At 45.9% G+C, this 23,959-nt stretch overlaps 1 protein-coding gene across 1 annotated transcript in view; it reads right to left on the bottom strand.

Annotated features, from left to right (window-relative positions):
* LOC139237910 (complement C3-like) overlaps positions 1 to 23,959 on the bottom strand; it is a 136,016-nt gene that overhangs the window by 49,143 nt on the left and 62,914 nt on the right. The window contains exons 17-19 of the mRNA XM_070867203.1: positions 16,716 to 16,913; positions 7,843 to 7,951; positions 6,444 to 6,529 (exon numbers count right to left, since the gene is read on the bottom strand). Coding sequence (XP_070723304.1) covers positions 6,444 to 6,529; positions 7,843 to 7,951; positions 16,716 to 16,913 — 393 coding nt within the window. The remainder of the gene's footprint in view (positions 1 to 6,443; positions 6,530 to 7,842; positions 7,952 to 16,715; positions 16,914 to 23,959) is intronic.

The following is a 23,959-nucleotide window of genomic DNA, read 5'->3' on the forward strand; positions in this document are numbered from 1 at the left end:
TAACATGGCTGCAGAGTTCGCAACGGCTCTCCCATAAATGAAGGGGAGGGACATTGTGATGTATCAGCGCGACGTGGCACTTCCTGGTCAGGCTGACCGAATTCCACCCCACTCCAGATGCACTTCCGCCCGGCAGCCACCCAAAACACCGCTGGAAACAAAAATAACAAAGTCCTCAATATCGCTCTCTGTCCCATGGATTGGGGCAGAGAAGAATCTTCAGAAACAGTAGGTGTGCCTGCCGACTGTCAGTAGGGGGGCAATTTGGGCCCCCATCTATCCTGGTGTGCACTTGTCCTCCACATTATCACTAGTAGCTACTTGTTCAAGCTCTGCTATGTTCTGGAAATCCCTATCTAGTTCCCATCTCCTCGTCACCTCCCTATTTTCTTTGAATAAAACTCGCCAAACGCTTCTCTTCAAATCAATGCCTACAACTTCCACCCACTTTCATTGACATTTGTGTGAAGTCCTAATTAGAAAGGGTATGAAAAGTTAAAAAAAGTCATGTGGAGTGTTATATAGGGAGTGAGGATGTTTTTTATTTGAAGTAGTTGGGAGTGAGGAGGAGTTATTCTATGTAAGAGTACAGAACTGGGAGTGGTTTTTGCCTACGTTTAAGCACAAGAACCTAAACAAACGCAAAGAGCCAAAGAAGAAGAGGGTTAAGAAGGAGCACCTTTCCCAGCGCCACAACCAGAAAGCAAGGTGCGTATTGTTTGCCCCTAATTTAAGTTTTTTTAAATCTTAAATACCGACACAGGCATGATGGGCCGAATGCCCTCCTTCTGTGCTGTACAATGCTGTACAAGACCATCAGCAGGCCGGGACCATTGGACGAAGCAGCGTGTGGCGGCATACCACTTCAGGAAGCAGTGCGTGCTGCTGCAGGAGAACGATGGCTGCGAAGTCAGGTCGCTGATTGCAGTGCGGGCAGGCACAGCAGGAGGGGTGAAGGAGCAGCAAGAGTTTTGTAGAGGGAAGTGACCGGGGCCCAGGAGAGGTGTGAGTTTGGGGCCCAGAAGAGGTGAGGGCCCAGGGGTATGTGTGCGCACTAGGTCCGTGCAGCAGAGCTGGTCTCCAGTCGTCCTGGATAATCCTTGCCACTGGACCAAGACCTAGCTCTGTCAAGCCCGTGTGGTGGCTGGTGTGCAACGGCCAACACACGATAAAAAAAAAATCCACGCACAGGCATCTTCCACCCTTCAGGATGTAGTTCAGGATCTGGAATATTAGGTCCTTCATTGAAACACCTGTGAACTCGTCCCTTTTTGGCATGGAAGCAAGTCATCCTCGTTTCGAGGGACTGCCTATGATGATGATGATGACTATAAATGTAAGAACCAAACACTCTGTCCCCTGCATCTCAATTGAGAAAACTGTTGTGGAAACTTGGCCTATGGTATGCATTTCCATTACATGATATCAGTCATCGTGTATCCCCAAAATATGCAGGGCAGTACAATTGTATGAAATGTTGACTAAACAAGGCCCTTAAGAAACGAATTGCCAAGCACAACTAACTATGCTGCACTATATGCAAAGGAAAGATATCAGTGAGGCCACCACATTCCAAATCGGGAAAGGTAGTGCAGCAGGCAGGGAGGAATGGGTGGCAGCTCCTGGGCCATGTTAAATAGATTAGAGGGAACCTGTGGAACTAGAGTTGTCCAACAGATTCTCAATACTGAATGTGGACAAGATTGTAATTCCAGAGGATGGTAACCACAAACAAGCCAATAACACTGGGCTGCCACCTTTGCTTAGGGGCAAAGAAAACAGATAAGATTAAGGGGAACACTAAAGTTGTACAGGATTCCATAGTAAAAGGCATTGATAGCATCTTCTGCAAGCCTCACCAGAAGATCTGAAGCCTAGCGAAAGAAAGAATATGAGTAAGATGTTGAGATGATGTTGATAAAGCTATTACAAAAGCATTCAGGATCCTTGGATTTATAAACAGAGATCAATCACCAGGAACGGATGGGATACATCCTAGGATACTGAGGAAGTGAGGGCGAAAATCGCAGAGTAAAATTCCAATCCTCCATAGATACGGGGGTGGTGCCAGAGGACTGGAGAATTACAAATGGTACAGTTATATATGTGGACTTGTATTTACTCTGTACAGCCACCAGAGGTCTCTTCCCCTGGAGTCCCAAGTGATCCCACAATCCTTTGGGAGCACAGGTATTTAAGGAGGCTTCACAGGTTGGAGAGGTACTCTGGAGATCTGCAATAAAAGACTAAGGTCACACTTTACTTTGAGCTCACAGTGTTCAGTCTGATTCTTTCTCCATACACAACAGTTACACCATTGTTCAAAAAAGCGTGCAAAAATAAATCCAGCAACCACAGGCTAGTCAATTTAACCTCGGTAGTGGGGAAGCTATTTGAAACAGTAATCAGGGACAAAATTAACAATCACTTGGATAGGAGTGGATTACTTAAGGAAAGCCAACACGGATTTGTTAAAGGCAAATCGTGTTTGACCAACTTGATCCAGTTTTTTGATGAGGTAACAGAGAGGGTTGATGAGGGCAATGCGGTTGACGTAGTGTACATGGATTTCCAAAAGGCGTTCAACAAAGTGCCACATAATAGGCTTGCCAGCAAAGTCGACACCCATGGAATTAAAAAGGGTCAGTGGCAGCATGGATACGAAATTGGCTAAGTGACAGGAAACAGAGTAGTGGTGAACAGTTGCTTTTTGGACAGTGGTGTTTCCCATGAATCGGTCCTCGGACCACAGCTTTTCTTAAATGATCTCTTAACAGTGTGAACAAGTCGATGTGTCAGAAGATGGCATGACTGAAGTCATCCCTTACCACACTCAATGCATGTGAATAGACTCTTCCCAGTGTGAACTCACTTGTGTGTCTGGAGCTTGAATAACAGAGAGAATCCCTTCCCGCACAAGGAACAAGTGACTGGCCTCTCCCCAGTGTGAATGCATCAATGAATATCCAGTTGAGATGGGTAATTGAATCCCTTCCCACATTTCCACGGTTTCTCTGTGGTGCGAGTGTCCTTGTGTCTCTCCAGGTTGGACAATCATCTGACTGTGAGAAGAGCTTTAAAAGCACAAAGGTTCTGCTGACACACCATGTACTCACACTGAGGAGAAACCATTCACCTGCTCCGTGTGGGAAGGGATTCGCTCAGTCATGCACTCTGCTCCGACACCAGCGAGTTGACAACTAAATGCAGCGGTTGGATTCTGCTGATAATCACAGCAGCGTGGAGGCCCCGAACTGCAAGAAACCATCAGCTGCAGGTCGGGGCCATAAAAGGAGCAGAGGTGTGGTGATCCGGGAACAGTGCAAGCTGGTGCAGGAGGGCGACGACTTGGAGAAAGGTGACTGGATTGGACATCACCAAAACCAAGGTCGCTGATTGGAGTGTGGGCAGGTACAGCAGAGGAACGGCGAGGTCGGGGCGAAGGAACAGTGAGAGATTGGAGAGACGTCATCGGGGCCCAGGAGAGGCGTGTGTTCAGGGTCCAGAAGAGGCGAGGGCCCAGGGGCAGCATGGGCTAGCCCACACTGCCATATGTGTGTGCACTAGATCCATGCAGCAGAGTTGGTCTCCAGTTGTCTTGGTTAATCCTTCCCACTGGAACAAAATCTAGCTTTGTCAAGCCCGTATGCTGGCTGGTGTGCACCAGCCACCACACATTAAAAAAATCCACGCACAGGCATTTTCCACTCTTCAATATGTAGTTCGGGACATGGAACATTGGGTCCTTCATTGAAATACCTGTGAATTCATCCCCTTTTGAGATGGAAGTAAGTCATCCTCGATACGAGGGACCGCCTAAGAAGAAGCTTTTCTTAATATATATTAATGGTTTGGACTTGGATTTACAAGGTACAATTTCAAAATTTGCAGATGACACAAAACTTGAAAGTCAAGAAGAGAGTGATAAACTTCAGGAAGAGATAGACAGGCTGTGAAATGGGCAAAGAGATGGCAGATGAAATTTAACGCAAAAAAATGTGAAGTGATGCATTTTAGTAGAAAGAATGAAGAGAGGACATATAAACTAAATGGTACAATCCTAAAGGGGGTGCACTAATAGAGACCTGAGGATATTTGTGCATAAATCATTGAAGGTTGCAGGGCAGGTTGAGAAAGCAGTTAAAAAGGCTTACAAGATCCTGGGCTTCATAAATAGAGGCATAGAGTACAAAAGTGTGGAAATTATGATGAACCGGTATAAAATACTGGTTTGGCCCCAAATGGAGTACTGTGTCTAATTCTGGGCACCACACTTTAGGAAGGGTGCGAAGACTGTAGAGAAGGTGCAGAAAAGATTTACAAGAATGGTTCCAGAAATGAGGGACTTCACTTACATTGATAGACTGGAGAAGCTGGGGTTGTTCTCCTTAGAGTAGAGTAGGTTGAGGGATTTAGTAGAGGTGTTCAAAATTAGCAGGAGTTTTGCTAAGAGTAAATATTGGCAGAAGGGTCGGTAACCAGAGTAAACAGATTTAAGGTAATTGGTAAAAGAACCAGAGGGGAGATGAGGAGAATGTATTTTTTATAAACACAGCGAGTGGTTATAATATGGAATGTGCGGCTTGAAAGGGAGGTGGAAGCAGATTCAATGTCAAATTCAAAAGGGAATTGGATAAATATGTGAAGGGGAAAAACTTTCAGGGCTCTGGAGAAAGAGCAGGGAAGTGGGACTAATTGGATAGCTCTTTCAAAGAGCCGGCACAAGCATGACCTTCTATGCTATATGATTCAATGAGTAAGGACAAATCTGCAGGAAGAAAGGGGAGGGAATAGAAAGAGAGAAGACAGAGTGACACGGTTTGTCGTGGAAGGTTTATACATTGCTGAAAAGATGGAACTAGGGGTTGACAGTGTTTCTTGTTTAAGCTGGAAATCAGAGAAGTGGAAAGGTTAATGGCAGGAATATGTTATAGGCCACACCAAAATAAAAAAGAAGATGGATGTTACTGCTGTGGGATATCATCTAAAAATGGTGAAAAGGCCTCAGTTGGAAATATGGAGATTTTAATCTTCTTGGTGTAAACTGTGACTTGTGGTGGGGTATATCTTGATGATTGCAGGAGTTTATTGAAGTCTTTCAAGAATCTTTTCTGATAGAAGAGGTGAGATAACCAACAAACGGGAATTTGATATTGGGACTTCCTTCTAACCGAATAGTTGAAGTAAAGGAACACAGTAGGTTTAGCGAACATAAGGACATATGGAATAGGAGCAGGAGTAAGTCATTGAGCCCTTCAATCTATCTCCACCTTCAATAGTTTTTAAAGGTATATGCTCAAATTCCTGCTGTCACCGAGAATCATAGCAAGGATATTGCAAATAAGATAGTAAAAATGAAAAAATGAAAATAGCAGTGAAATTACATAATAGGTGAAATGATGGAAAGAGAATGTACTGTACGAAGGAACTGACCTGTCTTAATCCTCACTGGTTTAATATTTAAATGCTAAACCTGGACACAACCAGTGGTCCCAGCATTGAACACATGGTGGATGGATCCTCTGACATGAAATGATTCTCTTCTTGTAAGCTACCCTATATATATTAAATACACACACAGGTACAACCTCCGAAATTCTATCAACCAAAATGTTCAGAAAACCGGACATTGCGCAGATCGCAGGAATCGTCGGCCGGAATCTGGAAATCTGTTCCAAAAACCGGAATTTTTTTTTAAACGGCGCAAATACAGACCTGTGATTGGCCTGAGCCTTTCAGAATGCCCCATGACCTCGACTCACATGTGACCCGAGCCCGCCCAACCTAACCTACGTGCAACCCGAGTCAGCCTCACCTGAAATCAGAAAATACATGATCGGCCCTAGGGTCTCCGGATTCAGGACTTCAGACTTATCTCCGAAATCCGAAAATACCCGAAACTTGGCCCTGGGGTTTCCAGATTTGGAACGTCGGATTTCTCTTCCGAAATCCGGAAAAACCCAAAACCGGAATGCCTCGGTCCCGAGGTTTCCGGATTTCCGAGGTTGCACCTTTAGTAGGAGCTCAGGAAATCACCAACTGTCTCTCGCCATACTCATTTCCATCAGACACCAGCACAGATACATGCACTACAGGAGATTCTAACACTGATGTTCACAAGGAAGCATAATATGAGCCTTGCATCTTTTTTGTATCCTCTGCTTTCCCAAACTACCCTCTCCTGGCTGCACTGCAATATTCTTGCCAATGATCATTAAATTCACACATCTTAATTTACAAAGAAGTTAGTGGGCACTATTTCCTTCAGTTATTGCTGTGCTGGCAGTTCCACATCCTCCTATTCCTTGAGCTCACAAACTCGAGATATGAAAAGACATAAAATACTAACTTTTTAATTACAAGCACTGCATATTGGAATCCTTTTATTGGCTTGAGTAATCATTGGTTTCAACAAACAATCTAATAATCCAAAATAGTCTTACCTTTTTCTGGAGACACACTGACAGCTTGTATTTCCCAAGCAGTGATTGAGTCTTTAAGGTAATCAGATATCACCTTTGTCACAAAGCTGTTTAAGAAAAAAATGTTTTTCCATTGAGCACATCTTGATACTATTAACATCTTGTTTTGTTCTGTAATACCCGTATTTTGTTTGTGAAATCAGCGATTGGACAAGTTACACCAAATAGTCTTATTTTTCTGTAGATTGCTACCCTGTACTTGACTATTCAGGAAGTTAACTGTATCATCTGTTTGAGAGTCATCCAAACCATTTAAGAATAATCCAAACATTTGAGAGTAAAAATGAATGCTTTGCTTCGTGGAATCCTTCTATTAATGTGATCAAACAGAATATCCCACATTAAGCAGTTTAATTGAGTCTGCACCAAGTGCAATGAAAATAATCAGCGTTTGAATTTTTAATTAAATCAGAAATTGGGAACATCTAAATCCATAAATCTCACAAATATAACATAACTAAACCTAATATATGTGTGGAAGATAAAAGTCCATTAATCAATATCTCTAGCTGAACAATGCTGGCAGTTCTCGAGCAACTACCTTCGCTTTCATCACAGAAAATAATTGGACCATTAACCAGATAGGTTTTTTAAAAAACTGAATCTCATTTATTGTTTTCTCTATATCAAATGATCTTACAATGTTTTCCAGTTTTCTAATGCCATAACACGGCATTACATGGTATTAAAACCAGCTCATTAGCAATTAGTTCCTGATCAACACTTCTGTAACGAGTAGTGTATTCCAAAGTTTTACATCTATTGCTAAGATTATTACTGTATCAGCCGTTGCTCAGTTGATAGCATTCTCGCCTGAGTTAGTAGGTTGTGGGTTCAAATATCATTCCAAGACTTGAGCACAAAATCTAAATCCTGATGGATTGCTGTACTGTCGGAGCTGCCGTCATGTGAATGAGACGTCAAACCGGGGCCCCGTCTGCCCTCTCAGCTGGAGCTCATGGCATTATTTGAAGATAAGCAGGGGAGTTCTCCCCGGTGTCCTGGCCAATATTTATCCCTCAATTAACACCACTAAAACCGATGATAGGGTCATTATCACATTGCTGTTTGTCGTACCTTGCTGTGCACAAATTGGCTGCCGTGTTTCCTACATTATAAATGCAATCCTTCAAATTACATTCCATACAAATCCTTAAAAAATATATTTATTTGGCTGGTAAGCTCATTGGGACGTCCTGAGGTTGAGAAATGTGCTATAGAAATACAATTCTTTCTCTTACAGTCAACTTTTGGGCCGAATGAATCCTACTGACTACCAGTCTCATGAATTAAATCATTCCGAAGCAGTTCAAATATTACGCATTCATACAAGTATGTGGAATTTCATTACAATACGTACCCATCTCTATTAGCAGGTGTGGGCAGAGTTACCAGGCGCCAAAGCCAGCTTTCTGGGAAGTCACTTCTGGATATTATATCTTCATAGGGAGAATAGAAATCATCATCACCTAAAGGAAAAGTGTTATCGGTAAATTATTGATTTTGATGCAGAGTTTCATCCCTACATATAAAGACTAAAAAGTTGAAAGATTCTTGCTTTCATTTTCCACTCCGAGTGGAAAAATGGCACGGCATGATTCAGTTGTCCACCAAGAAGTGGGCTGGCCAGGCCAGAGTTTCTGAGGCTAGCCTAATTAACATAATGACTGCAAATCCCCACCGTCAGTGGGTACTTTTCAGAATGGCAGGCAGTGACTAGTGGGGTACCGCAAGGCTCTGTGCTGGGGCCCCAGCTGTTTACACTGTACATTAATGATTTAGACGAGGGGATTAAATGTAGTATCTCCAAATTTGCGGATGACACTAAGTTGGGTGGCAGTGTGAGCTGCGAGGAGGATGCTATGAGGCTACAGAGTGACTTGGATAGGTTAGGTGACTGAGCAAATGCATGGCAGATGAAGTATAATGTGGATAAATGTGAGGTTATCCACTTTGGTGGTAAAAACAGAGAGACAGACTATTATCTGAATGGTGACAGATTCGGAAAAGGGGAAGTGCAACGAGACCTGGGTGTCATGGTCCATCAGTCATTGAAGGTTGGCATGCAGGTACAGCAGGCGGTTAAGAAAGCAAATGGCATGTTGGCCTTCATAGCGAGGGGATTTGAGTACAGGGGCAGGGAGGTGTTACTACAATTGTACAGGGCATTGGTGAGGCCACACCTGGAATATTGTGTACAGTTTTGGTCTCCTAACTTGAGGAAAGATATTCTTGCTATTGAGGGAGTGCAGCGAAGGTTTACCAGACTGATTCCCAGGATGGCGGAACTGACATATCAAGAAAGACTGGATCAACTGGGCTTGTATTCACTGGAGTTCAGAAGAATGAGAAGGGATCTTATAGAAACGTTTAAAATTCTGACGGGTTTAGACAGGTTGGATGCAAGAAGAATGTTCCCAATGTTGGGGAAGTCCAGAACCAGGGATCACAGTCTAAGGATAAGGGATAAGCCATTTAGGACCGAGATGAGGAGAAACATCTTCACCCAGAGAGTGGTGAATCTGTGGAATTCTCGACCACAGAAAGTAGTTGAGGCCAATTCACTAAATATATTCAAAAGGGAGTTAGATGTAGTCCTTACTACTAGGAGGATCAAGGGGTATGGTGAGAAAGCAGGAATGGGGTATTGAAATTGCATGTTCAGCTATGAACTCATTGAATGGCGGTGCAGGCTCGAAGGGCCGAATGGCCTGCTCCTGCACCTATTTTCTATGTTTCTATGTTTCTATATCAGGAACACCGCTCACTGACAGCTTTTGATTTCAGGGATGGAGGGGGAGGGGCAAGGGGAGCAGGGTTGGAAGTGGGGGGAAGGGGCGTGAATGGAAACTTGAATACTGCTACAGGATTTAATGGTTGCATCATCTTCAAAGATCAGCAAACCAAAACGGTGGATTTTAAGCAGCTCTGAAAGCTTTCCAGAGAAATATGTCTATCAGGTCTGCAGGATGAATAAGAACCCCAAGGGTCAGCAATGAGATTGTGGAAATGCTCACTGGAACTCTGAAACATCGTCCAGCAGTTGGAAAAAACAGCAGCAGGTGCAGGCCAGTTAGTCAATGCCACCTGGGAGGACCCCACACACAACAACCGACTGCCGGCAAAAGTTTAATGATTTTAACAGGTCTAGTAAGTAAAAGGAGCCAGCCACATCTACCAAATAATGGCCCGGTTTGGTTTGGGTGAAATGTTAAAATATAAAAAATCTCAAACCCAAACCCAAACAGCCTCAAGCGCGCCCACTTCCAGTTTCAATGAAGGCAGGATGGGGGACGGATAACCAGTCAGTATCAGGAGGCGGTTTCCTCATTTAAATATTTTAATGAGGCTGAATGCCTCAGATTTTATCTCTCTTCCAGCTTTAACGCTGGCCGCCAGGTTTCTCAGACCTCGGGATACCCAGCAGCTAAAGGGAGACGAGAACTGATGGAACAGGCAACTGCTTTTCCAGCACTGCTTGTGAGCTAGGAACAGAAGTGCTTCCACCCAGCACCCCAAGCAAACCTGTTACCCCATCCAGGCAACCGGGCACTTTCACCCCTCCTGTGATTGTTGACCACCGCTCGCCCCCCCACCGTGATCCCCGGTATTGTGTTCCTAACACAGATGAGACTGCACACAGGGAGGTTAAAGTAACAGTGACCTCAATCTTTATGAGGACACTTCCGAGTGAGGAACAGGCCTTCGGGGTCGGCTTATATACAGTGCTCCCAAGGGATGCTGGGATCCCTTGGGACTTCAGGGGATGCACTCCCTGGTGGCGGAACATGGGAGTGCATGCTTTACAGATACACAACATCACTCCCTCAAAGTCAAAGTGAAAACTATTTACAAGGTGAAGCCTTTCTTTCCCTGGTGAACAGCCTCGGTACAAATGTCTGTTCTGGTGCCCTCACTGGGCTGGCGTGTTGTTGGCCCTGCAGGGCTGCTGGGTAAGCCTGGCCTTGCGGGGCTGTTGGGCATGATGGGTTTGATTTCCTGGTCCGGCGTGGTGTCGTTGATCCTTTGCGTGTGTGTTGTGGGCTCAAAAAAGGTGATGTCTACTGTGGGTTGTTCAGGGCAGTCTGTGAACCACAGCCTCGTTTGGTCCAGGTGCTTTCTACAAATTTGTCCATTGTCTAGTTTGACTACAAACACCCTACTCCCTTCTTTAGCTATCACCGTGCCCGCGATCCACTTGGGACCATGTCCATAGTTTAGCACATACACAGGATCATTCAGGTCAATTTCCCGTGACACAGTGGCGCGACCATCGTTTACATTTTGTTGCTGCCACCTGCTCTCTACCTGATCATGCAGGTTGGGGTGAACCAGCGAGAGTCTGGTTTTAAGTGTCCTTTTCATGAGTAGCTCAGCCAGGGGCACCCTGTGCTCGAGTGGGGTCTCGTGCGGTAGCTGAGCAGTACTCAGGACAGGCAGGTTTGGAGTGAGCCTTCTGTGACTCATTTAAGGCTCTGTTTGATTGTTTGTCCTGCCCGCTCTGCCTGCCCATTTGAGGTGGTTTAAATGGGGCCGATGTAACATGTTTAATCCCATTCTTTAAATTTGGCACTGGTGAAACATGGCCCGTTGTCACTGACCAGTATGTCAGGCAGGCCGTGGGTGGCAAACATGGCCCTCAGGCTTTCAATGGTGGCGGTGGCGGTGCTTCCCAACATTATTTCACATTCAATCCATTTTGAAAAAGCATCCACCACCACCAAGAACATTTTACCGAGAAACGGGCCCGCATAGTCGACATGGATCCTTGACCATGGTCTGGAGGGCCAGGACCATAAACATAGTGGTGCCTCTCTTGGCGCGTTGCTCAACTGAGCACACATGCTGCATTGCCGTACACAGGACTCTAAGTCAGAGTCGGTACCGGGCCACCACACGTAGGATCTGGCTATTGCTTTCATCATTACTATACCCGGGTGTGTGCTGTGGAGATCCGAGATGAACGTCTCCCTGCCCTTTTTGGGTAGCATTGCATGGTTACCCCACAACAGGCAGTCTTGCCTGAATGAACAGCTCATCCTTTCGCCGCTGGAACGGCTTGATTAGCTCTTGCATTTCAACGGGAATGTTGGTCCAGCTCCCATGCAGCACACAGTTTTTTACTAGGGACAGCAGAGGATCTTGGCTGGTCTAAGTCCTAATCTGGTGGGCGGTGACAGGTGATTTATCATTTTCAAACGCTTCCATGACCATCAACAAGTCTGCGGGCTGTGCCACCATCAACAAGTTTGCAGGCTGCGCCATTTCCACCCCCATGGTGGGCAATGGTAGCCGACTGAGAGCATCCGCACAGTTCTCGGTGCCTGGCCTGTGGCAGATGGTATAGTGTTCGCTGATAGCTCGAGTGCCCACTTTGTATGCAGGCTGAGGCGTTAGTATTTATTCCCTTGATTTCAGCGAACAGGGATATGAGGGGCTTGTGATCGGTTACCAGCTCAAATTTAAGGCCAAACAAGTACTGATGCATTTTCTTTACCCCGAACACACACGCTAATGCCTCTTTCTCAATCATGCTGTAGGCCCTCTCGGCCTTAGACAAGCTCCTGGAGGCACAGGCGACAGGTTGCAACTTCCCCGCAACGTTAGCTTGTTGTAATACACACCCGACTCTGTACGACGACACATTACATGCTAGCACAAGTCTTTTATACGGGTTATACAATACATGCAGCTTGCTGGAACATAAAATGTTTCTGGTTTTCTCAAAAGCAATTACTTGGTTTTTTTCCCCATACCCAGTTCTCACCTTTACGCAATAACACATGTAGGGGCTCTAAGAGGGTGCTTAACCCCGGTAGGAAGTTACCAAAATAGTTGAGGAGTCCCAGGAACGATCGCAACTCCGTGACATTCTGTGGCCTGGGCGCGTTCCTGAAACCCTCTGTCTTGGCGTCTGTGGGCCGAATGCCGTACGCCGCGATCTTTCTCCCCAAAAACTCCACTTCTGTTGCCATGAAGACGCATTTCGACCTCTTCAGCCGCAGCCCTACGCGATCCAGTCGCTGGAGGACCTCCTCCAGGTTTTGTAAGTGCTCGACAGTGTCCCAACCCGTGACCAATATGTCGTCCTGAAAAACCACCATGCGTGGTACCGACTTGAGTAGGTTCTCCATGTTTCTCTCGATCGCTGCAGCCTCACCTGCATCAACACGCACAAGGGACTGTTCATCTGTTGTAGATGAACAGTCCCTTGTGCGTGTTGATGCAGGTGAGGCCCTTCAAAGACTCCTCCAACTCCTGTGTCATGTAAGCCGAAGTCAGGTCGAGCTTGCTGAACGTCTTGCCTCCTGCCAGCAAGGTTAGGTTTCCTGCTGCTTCAGGTAGCAATCGTGAAATGAGGATGGTTACAATGTGGTTTGTAGGGTCAGAAGTTGTGTGTGGGGTGTTGGTGAAAGATTGTGGGCAGAGATGGTGGGAGTCCGGGTGTTGTGTATCTGTAAAACATGCACTCCCATGTTCCGCCACCAGGGAGTGCATCCCCTGAAGTCCCAAGGGATCCCAGCATTCCTTGGGTGCACTGTATATAAGCCAGCCCCTAAGGCCTGTTCCTCACTCTGGAGTGTCTTAATAAAGACTGAGGTCACTGTTACTTTAACCTCCCTGTGTGCAGTCTCATCTGTGTTAGGAACGCAATAACTGGCAACGAGTATACAAATCCAATGCAAAGAAGCAGCAAACTGTGGGCATCCTGGAGAAGTTCTCGGAAGATGAGGACTAGGAAGCCTATGTCGAACGGCTAGACCAGTACTTTGTAGCCAACGACTGGACGGAGAAGGAAGCGCTGCAAAAAGGAGAGCGGTCCTCCTCACGGTCTGCGGGGCACTGACCTACAGCCTCATGAAGAATCTTCTGGCTCCGGTGAAACCCACAGATAAGTTGTATGAGGAGCTGTGTACATTGGTTCGGGAGCATCTTAACCCGAGGGAGAGTGTGCTGATGGCTAGATATCGGTTCTACACGTGCCAGCGATCTGAAGGTCAGGAAGTGGCGAGCTACATCGCCGAGCTAAGGCGACTTGAGCGACAATGTGAGTTTGATGGCTACCTGCTCAGAGACTTTTTTGTACTGGGCATTGGCCATGAGACCATCCTACGAAAACTTTTGACTGTAGAGACACCGACCCTCAGTAAGGCCATTGCGATAGCACAGGCATTTATGTCCACCAGTGATAACACCAAACAAATCTCTCAGCACACAAGTGCTAGCAATGTTCATAAATTAAATGGAACTGTGTTTGCAAGCAGAAATGTACAGGGCAGAAACCACGAGTCTGCAACTGCCAGCAGGCCTCAGGTGACCCAGATGACTCAGAGTCCGCAACAAAGGATGAATGCAAGACAATTCACACCTTATTGGCGTTGTGGAGGCTTCCATTCAGCCTATTCATGCTGCTTCAAAGGGTATGTTTTTAAGAGCTGTGGAACAATGGGGCACCTCCAACGAGCTTGCAGATGAGCTGCAAGCTCTGCAAAACCTGCGAACTACCACGTGGCAGAGGAAGATCGGTCCATGGTGGATCAAAGCAATTTCGAGCCTCAGAGAGAGGAGGCAGATGCTGAAGTACACGGGGTGCACACATTTTTGAAGAAATGTCAACCTAAAATGCTAAATGTAAAATTGAATGGCTTACCCGAAGCCATGGAACTGGACACTGGCGCTAGCCAATCCATCATGAGTAAAAAGATGTTTGAGAGACTGTGGTGCAACAAGGCACTCAGACCAGCCCTGAGCCCCATCCACACGAAACTGAGAACGTACACCAAAGAGCTTATCACTGTCCTGAGCAGCGCCATGGTCAAGGTCACCTACAAGGGCACGGTGCACGAACTGCCACTCTGGATTGTCCCGAGCGATGGCCCCACATTACTTGGAAGAAGCTGACTGGGCAAAATCCGTTGGAACTGGAATGACATCCGAGCGCTATCACATGTTGATGAGGCCTCATGTACCCAGGTTCTTAACAAATTTTCTTTCTTTTTGAGCCAGGCATTGGAAACTTTTCTGGGACGAAGGTGCGGATCCACTTGGTCCCAGAGGCACGACCCATTCACCACAAGGCGCAAGCGGTACCTCACATGATGAGGAAGAGAGTGGAAATCAAGCTGGACAGGCTGCAACGTGAGGGCATCATCTCCCCAGTGGAATTCAGCGAGTGGGCCAGCCCGATTGTTCCAGTACTCAAAAGTGATGGCACGGTCAGGATTTGCGGCGATTATAAAGTAACTATTAATTGTTTCTCACTACAGGACCAATACCCGCTACGTAAGGTAGACAACCTCCTCTGCAATGTTCCCCATCCAGCAGGAAGCCAAGGCTGTCAATCAGGCTGGCTTCTGGGAGGGGAATCTGTTGAAAAAAACACACGCTGTGGTTTTAAAATTCCAAGGGATGAGAACCTCTCACTCCCATTTGGAAATCCTGCCCCAGGTGGATACCAAAACTAGGAGACATCAGTACAAGATAGTAACACCAATAAATCCATTAGGGAATTCAGGAAAAACTTCTTTACTCAAGGAGGGAGTAGTGGAGGCGAATGGCATACATACATTTAAGGGGAATCTAGATAAGCACATGAGGAAGAAAGGAACAGAGGATATGTTGATGGACTTAGATGATGAGCAGTGGGAGGAGGCTTGTGTGGAGCGAGCATAAATACTGACCAAATGGCCTATTTTTGTGCTGTAACATATGAAATAGGAGCAGGATTACGACATATGTCTCTTCGAGCCTGCTCCACCAATCAATAAGTTCATGGCTGATTATCTACATCATCGCTTTCCTGCCCTATCCCCATTTACATTTCATTCACTTCATTCATTTAGTGCCCAAAAATGTATCGATCAAAGTCTTGAAAATACATCGTCTGAGCATCCACAGCCCTCTGAATGAGAATTCCAAAGATTCACAACCCTGAATGAAGAAATTTCTCCTCATCTCAGTCTTAAATGACCAACCCCTTATCCTGAGACTATGACCTCTAGTTCTAGACTCTCCAGCCCGGGGGAAACAGCGTCACAGCATCTACCCTGTCAAGCCTGCTAAGAATTGTATACATTTCAATGATACAAATCAATCAAGCAACAACAATTCAAAGCTATAAAATATCTGTGTTTGTTTCTGTTTAAATCCACTTTTCTCCTGTGTCTAGCAACCCTGGCCACCCATTTCAGACTGACATGTTTACTGCAGAAGATAAAGGGGAGCAATACTGATGTAAAATGTGACATTATTGTTAATTGTGAGCCTTCATCATGTTGATCCACTTCATGTTTCTCTTTCCAATGCGTTTAACTTATATTCACATACACATTAAAATCTAATTACCATTCCTCAGCCCATGTAGATTCCTTCAAAGGTTGTCAATCTCTCGTACCTTCACTCATTCCCTTTATGAATATTAGGTTCTTCTAAAAATAACCAGAGCTTTGCCAATTTATCCTTCCGTTTCCGCGAAAATTCCATACTTTCTTAGCCAAGCATTTGACATTGAGTTTCTTCATAGCATGTATTCATTGACATCCACTTAAATTATAGGTCACTGAACTAAAATGGCTAGATCCATAGTTTCATTGTCTGTGGCATCTTGCTGTGTGCAAAATGGCTGCGACACAACGAACAGTGACCATGCTTCAAAAGTAACTGATTGGTTAGTAAGTATTGTAAGACATCTTGAGGATGTTAGAAGTTAGTATCTTTCTTTCTCTAATCACTTAAAATGATTCAACAGGTCTTTAACCCTTTGACTATTACATTACTTATCCTCAACTAATTTTCCAGCCCTCTTCAGCATTTGTTGCTTGATATTTTAAAAATATTTTGCTTGGCTATTCGGTCATTTCTGGCGCTGTAATTTAGCCACTGTTATGTATACTAAGAGGTGAAACTTCACCTTGGACAGTAGCCCTAAATGGGCAGTATCGCCTCGGCCACGAGTATACACCTACTTCTTATTCAGTTCTATTGCAATCAATGGAACTGAATATTGAGCAGGGAGTAAACCAGGTGGCCAATCCGATACTGCCCACGACAAATTTGTACACCATGTCTCTCCCTTTCATGGAATAATACTTTCTTTCCTCCTCTCTTAAAAGGTACTCAAAACCTGTTATTTGTAATGTTAATAGAATATATAGCTGGTGCAATACATAAAATATTAAATAAAATATATAATTTCACTTGAGATGCCCCTCGAGAGAAATAATTGATACTTACTTCTTGCTAAACTCAATTCAGCAACTTGATATTGAGCCATTAAATTTCGTATGTGATTACAACAATCTAAGAAGGCGTCTTTACATTCTTTCCCAAGTCGTATCCTCCTTGCTCTTTTGCTACATGAAAAGCCCATGGGATTTTTCTTCATTCCATCTTTACAACACATCCTCTGTGGTTCGGTTTGGTATTGTCTCGCTAAAATAAAACAAATAAAACAGAAAAAATAAATATGTAGAAAATAACAAAGAAAAACAAAAGACATGGGAATGAAATAGGATCTTTGAAAAATAAGAATTCAAGTTTTCAAGGAATAGACTGAACATAGAAATCGTTCTACCTAGGGTCACAGATAAAACAACACTTTTTTACTAACCGAGTGACTCTCCCTCAGTTTTCCAATATAATTGCAGGGGTGAAAAGTGGCAGTGGAAGTGCAGCCTAAGTTATGCCTGATTTTTGAGGATATTATAATTTTGGTGAAAAATGTGGACAATTGCACTGGTAGAAAAGTTGCTTTCTTATGTTTAGCAACAACAAAAGTTTGCATTTATATAGCATGCTTAACATAGTAAAACATCTCAAGGTGCTTCACAGCAGCGATTATCAAACAAAATTTGACACCGAGCCACATAAAGAGATATTATGGCAGGTGAGCAAAAGCTTGGTCAAGGAGTTAGGTTTTAAAGAGCGTGTTAAAGGAGCAGAGTGAGATAGAGAGGCAAGAGGTTTAGGAGGGAAATTCCAGAGCTTAGGACCCAAACAGCTGAAGGCACAGATATGAAGGTGAATAATAAAACAAATTATATAGTGTTATTTTATTTTCTGAACATCAATCTCTAAATACAAATTTATACTTAATTTTTTTTAAAGTTAGGTTTAACATTTAGCTTAGTGCACCTTGATCATTAATAATTAATAGGTCCACTATTCTGAAAGCTTTTAATACCGAAAATGCAACTGAAGGCACGCCTATCGAACAAAGCACCCAACATTCGTGCACCATCCCGACACTCCCATTCTAAACCTCAAAATGCTGCCAGCAATAGCAAGTTTGACCACTTCAACGTGGCAACATTTGTCATCCAGTCATCATTTTATGGTCTGCCTACACATGCATTAACCTGCTAGTATAGCTAGTTGTATATATAAAGGTCAACAATGCACTCTAAGCATGCCTGTTCCTAGAGATTTTCATCCAAATCAGGATAAAACATGTAGACAGATTAGCAAGGTGTATCCATTTCCTGTGACGTCTCCAGCCCGCAGTATAAACAAGGCATATTTGTCACAGCGGGACCAGTGTATATTACTGGAACAGTTCTAACGGAAATATGGGCGACATGCATATTAAATTAATAGAATCAAACTCAGCAGCAATTTCTCATCGTAGATTGTATTTACATGAGGAAGAAAGACCGCCACCAGTGAGTTATTCAGGTCCATTAGCATCTGAGATGAGAGTATATTAAGAGATTAGTTTTAAATTCTAATGATCGGTGCTACGTGTATACAATGGAAACAGTTTGGGGGAGAAATTGGGCTCTGTAGCAGCTGTTGATTGTGTGGAACAGGCTCGCTGGTTCGGATGATCTTTACCTGCTTATCATTGTTCTTATGTTCGTAACATGCCCTCGTAACACTCATAAATGGTGTCCGGAATGTACCTCCGACGGGAAGTGTGACGGATGCCATCTTGGTAAAGGAATTTGCGCGCCAACAGGCAGATTATGACAACAGTGTACAATGCTGATTTGTCGACAACACTGCCATTTTCAAACTCCACGCTCCAACCTACACCTCACACAGCTGAACATAGAAACATACAAAATAGGTGCAGGAGTAGGCCATTCGGCCCTTCGAGCCTGCACCACCATTCAATAAGATCATGGCTGATTCATGCAACTTCAGTACCCCATTCCTGCTTTCACTCCACACCCCTTGAACCCTTTAGCCGTAAGGGCCACATCTAACTCGCTTTTGAATATATCTAACAAACTGGCCTCAACAACTTTCTATGGTAGAGAATTCCACAGGTTCACAACTCTCTGAGTGAAGAAGTTTCTCTTCATCTCAGTCCTAAATGGCTTACCCCTTATCCTTAGACTGTGACCCCTGGTTCTGGATTTCCCCAGTATCGGGAACATTCTTCCTGCATCTAACCTGTCCAATCCCATCAGAATTTTATATGTTTCTGTGAGATCCCCTCTCATTCTTCCAAATTCCAGTGAATATAAGTAGTCGATCCAGTCTTTCTTCATATATCAGTCCCGCCATCCCGGGAATCAGTCTGGTGAAACTTCGCTGCACTCTTTCAATAGCAAGAATGTCCTTCCTCAGATTAGGAGACCAAAACTGCACACAATACTCAAGGCGTGACATTAAACGGCATGAAGGACCCCTACCATTGCTACTTAAAGAGAACATGAGCTACTTACAGGTTAGTTGCTGGATTATTTTTTTCTGGCTATTGGTGCAATTGTTTTTGGAGCTTTCCTGTAACTGCCTAAAGTTTCAATACTCTACGAGGAGTGGTCTGCCTGGAACTTTTTTGTTGATTTGAAACCTTGTGCTAAACGTGTTGTAATGTATGCACCTGTGAGGATGCTCTCAGGTTTATAGAGAGTGTCAACTTGGCCTGGAGGGTATTGCATGGAGCAGTCCCATGCAATAAATCTTTAAGTCGGTTCACGGGCTCCCAGGCCACCTGCAATTTCTGCGGTCTGGAAGAGTCCGTGTTCCATGTTTTTATTAAATGTGCGAGGTTGCAGCCCCTCTTCCACTATTTGAAGGGGCTGCTCCTCAAATTCTGGTTGCACTTCAGTCCCACACTCTTGATCTTTGGGCACCCTGTGCGGAGGGGAGCAGGTAGGTCCAAGGGCCTCCTCGTAGGACTGCTCCTGGGCTCGGCCAAGGGGGCTATCAGCCGGTCCAGGCAGCGGGCGGTCAAGGGGGTCGTTCAGCCCGACTGCCTGCCTCTCTTCCACGGTTACATCCGAGCTAGGGTGTCCCTGGAGATGGAGCACGCGGTGTCCACCTGTGTGCTCGCGGCCTTCCGCGAGAGGTGGGCGCTGGAGGGACTGAAGTGCATCATCACACCCGGCAACCAAATTTTAATTTCAACCATTAGTGTCTAAAGGTTAATTTGTTTAATTTGCTGGTTTTAGTGCCCCCCGCGCCCCCCCCCCCCCCGCCCCCTGCTTTTAGCCAGGGGGCACTTGTATAATTTGTGTTTTGGTGCCCTCAAAAATCAAAAAAAAACAAGGGGAGACCTGAAAAGTTTTTGGAGTGTGCTCCCCCCGCCTTTAATCAGGGGGCACTTGATTAAAGTATTACAACAAAATAATTGTAGAGCTGTTGAACTTGGCCTGGAGGGTGTTGCACGGAGCAATCCCGTGCAATAAGTTTTTAAGTCGGTTCACGGGCTCCCAGGCCGCCTGCAATTTCTGCGGTCTGGAAGAGTCCGTGTTCCACGTTTTTATTGAGTATGCGAGGATACAGCCCCTCTTCCAATATCTGAAGGGGCTGCTCCTCAAATTCTGGCTGCACTTCAGTCCCACACTCCTGACCTTTGGGCACCCTGCGCGGAGGAGAGCGGGCAGGTCGGAAGGCCTCCTCGTAAGACTGCTCCTGGGCCTGGCCAAGGGGGCCATCAAGGCAGCGGGCAGCCGAGGGGGTCGTTCAGCCCGACTCTCTTCCGCGGTTACATCCGAGCCAGGGTGTTCCTGGAGATGGAGCACGCGGTGTCCACCGATACCGGAGGGACTAGAGTGCATCATCAGCCCCGGCAACCAAATTTTGATTTGATCTGTTAGTGCCTAAAATTTAATTTGTCTATGTTTGTCGGTTTTAGTGCCCCCCTCCCCCTTTTAGTCAGAGGGCACTTGTATAATTTGTGTTTTTGTGCCCTCAAAAAAAAAACACAAGAGGGCACTTGCAATATTTTGGAATGTACCACCCCCTTTAATCAGGGGGCACTTGATTAAAGTACACAACTAAAATAGTTGTAGAGCTGTTGAGTGGGAGTGGTTTAGCTGTCATGTATCTCACACCACTGTGCATAACTGTATCTTACCATGCTATACATGACTGGAACGACAAGCTTACCTTACCACCAGGGGTGCACTTGCAGGAGACACTGGATACCTGTCCCAGACAGGTATATAAACACATGTCTCAGGCAAGTGTGGCATTCGAGAGCTGTGTAATAAAGGTGCAGGTCCTGAGTGACCTTGACTTCAGCATGTGCCTCGTGTGAGTCTGCACTGCAGGGACAGGACTTTACAGTGGCGATGAGTTACGGGATTACAAAATCCACAGAATGTCGAACAACAGCTCAGATGAAAAATACAATGCGGGAGATAATTGGGAGGACTTTATAGAAAGGCTCCAGCAAAGCTTCGCAACCAAAGACTGGTTAGGTGACGATAAGGCAGACAAGAGAAGAGCCCATCTCTTGACCAGCTGTGGCTCAAAAACATACGCCTTAATGAAGGACCTGCTGGCACCCGAGAAACCATCAAGCAAGTCGTTTGAAGAGTTGAGCACACTGGTAAGAGACCACCTGAAGGCAGCGAGCAGCCTACACATGGCCAGACACAGGTTCTACAACTACAGACGCTGTGTGGGCCAGAGCATACCCGACTTCGTGGCGGAACTTCGGAGGTTGGCTAACTTATGTGAGTTCTCCGATGAACTAAGGAGAGAAGTACTGAGAGACTTTTTTATTGAAGGAATAGGCCACGCAGGCATATTCCGAAAGCTCATCGGGACCAAGAACTTGACCCTAGAGGCTGCATCACTGGTTACACAGACATTCTTGGCAGGAGAAGAAGAAACGAGGTTGATCTATGCTGCGGGTACGACAACTAACGAAACATCGGAACAAGGGGTTCACAGCGTGAAACAAGTCGCTACCCCGACACACAGACAAAGGCAGGAGAGCAGGCCCTCAACAGCAGGCAGTGGCACCAGAAGCCATCAAGGGCCACATGAATGGCCGTTCACACCTCATCAACCCACAATGTGAGCAATCAACTACAAACTGAGAGAAGCTCAAGAGAGATCAGCCAGACGCAGCTCATCCTTTGGAAACAATGGAAGCGGTCTGTGCTGGAGATGTGGGGGAAGGCACTCATCAAGGGGGTGTCGATTTCAGCATGCCATTGCAGAAACTGTGACTATATAGGGCAACTGGCCCGCATGTGCAGAAAAATGGCAGCTCGGCCGGTATACGAATCGGAAGGGTCGGAAAGCGGATCAGAAGACGGTGGGGACAGTACCCGGGACGCCAAGGTACAGCGGGTCAACACGATCAATGTCCACTGCTCTTACAACAAGACGCCTCCAATAATGATGAAGGTTATACTCAACGGGATACCCGTCAACATGGAGCTGGACACGGGAGCGAGTCAATCTCTCATGAGCATCAACAATTTGAACAGCTGTGGCCGCACAAAAGAGACAGATCAAAGCTCACAAGGGTCGACACCAAACTAAGGACCTATACCAAAGAAATCGTCCCAGTCCTTGGCAGCGCCATGCTCTCAGTCACACACAAAGGGACAGTGAACCAACTTCCCCTGTGGATTGTCCCCGGAGATCTCCCAGCACTGCTGGGGAGAAGCTGGCTGGCAAAACTAAACTGGAAATGGGATGATGTTCATGCCATGTCATCAGAGGAACGGACCTCCTGCTCAACAGTTCTAAGTCGTTTTGAACATCTCTTTCAGCCAGGTGTGGGCACCTTCAAAGGGGCTAAAATCAAAATCTACATCACACAGGATGCTAGACCGGTCCATCACAAGGCTAGAACTATACCCTATGTGATGAGGGAAAAGATTGAACATGAACTGGACAGGCTTCTGCGGGAAGGCATTATCTCACCCGTGGAATTTAGCGACTGGGCAAGTCCCATTGTCCCAGTCATGAAGCCTGATAGATCCGTACGAATCTGTGGGGACTACAAATCTGCCATAAGCAGAGTCTCCCATCAGGACCAATACCCGCTGCCCACAGCGGAGGACTTATTTGCCACGTTGGCTGGAGGAAAACTTTTCTCAAAACTAGATCTCACATCTGCGTATATGATGCAAGAATTGACCAACGAGTCTAAGCTACTCACCACTATCAACACACATCGAGGCCTTTTCATGTACAATCGATGCCCATTCGGCATCAGGTCGGCAGCTGCTATATTCCAGCGCAACATGGAGAGCCTGCTCAAGTCCATCCCGGGGACGGTTGTATTTCAAGACGACATACTTATCACGGGCAGGAACACCGACTCCCATCTCCGCAATTTGGAGGAAGTATTAAAGCGGTTGGATCGGGTAGGCCTAAGGAGTTAAAAAAATCCAAGTGCCTGTTTCTCGCTCCCGAGGTTGAATTTTTGGGCAGAAGGATTGCCGCTGATGGAATCCGCCCAACAGAGTCCAAAACCGAAGAAATTCACGTGGCACCCAGGCCCTGGAAAGCCTCAGAACTGCGCGCCTTTCTCGGGCTACTCTTGGGAACTTTATGCAGAACTTAAGCACGCTGCTGGAGCTTCTCCACGTGCTACTCAGAAAGGAGTGCGATTGGTTTTGGGGGACGCCCAGGAACGCGCCTTCAATAAGGCACGCAACCTTCTGTGTTCCAACAGTGTTTTGGCTTTCTTTGACCCAGGTAAAAAGCTAGTTCTCACATGCGATGCGTCAGCGTATGGGGTCAGGTGCGTTTTGCAACGTGTCAATAGTGCGGGCAAATTACAACCCATAGCTTATGCCTCCAGGTCACTTTTGCGGGCGGAGCACGGGTACGGAATGGTGGAGAAGGAAGCGCTCGCGTGCATGTACGGTGTCAAAAAGATGCACCAATACCTTTTCGGGACCAAGTTCGTGTTAGAAACTGACCACAAGCCCCTCACGTCCCTCCTATCCGAGAGCAAGGCAATAAACGCCAACGCCTCGGCGCGCATTCAACGGTGGGCACTCATGCTGGCCTCTTACGATTAACCATAAGGCAAAGACTAGGCACAGACAACTGTGCCCACGCACTTAGCAGGCTACCCCTGGTGACCACGGAAGGATCTGACGAAAAGGACTGTGAGATAGTCATGGCAATCAATGCCTTTGAGTCCACAGGTTCGCCCATGACGGCTCGCCAAATCAGAGCCTGGACGACCAGCGACCCCACGTTATCCCTAGTAAAAAGATATCTCTTAACTGGTGACTGGGCAGAGGCTCGCGATGCCTGCCCCGAGG

The sequence above is a fragment of the Pristiophorus japonicus genome, chromosome 24, assembly GCF_044704955.1.
Source record: "Pristiophorus japonicus isolate sPriJap1 chromosome 24, sPriJap1.hap1, whole genome shotgun sequence".
NCBI classification, from domain to species: Eukaryota; Metazoa; Chordata; class Chondrichthyes; family Pristiophoridae; genus Pristiophorus; species Pristiophorus japonicus.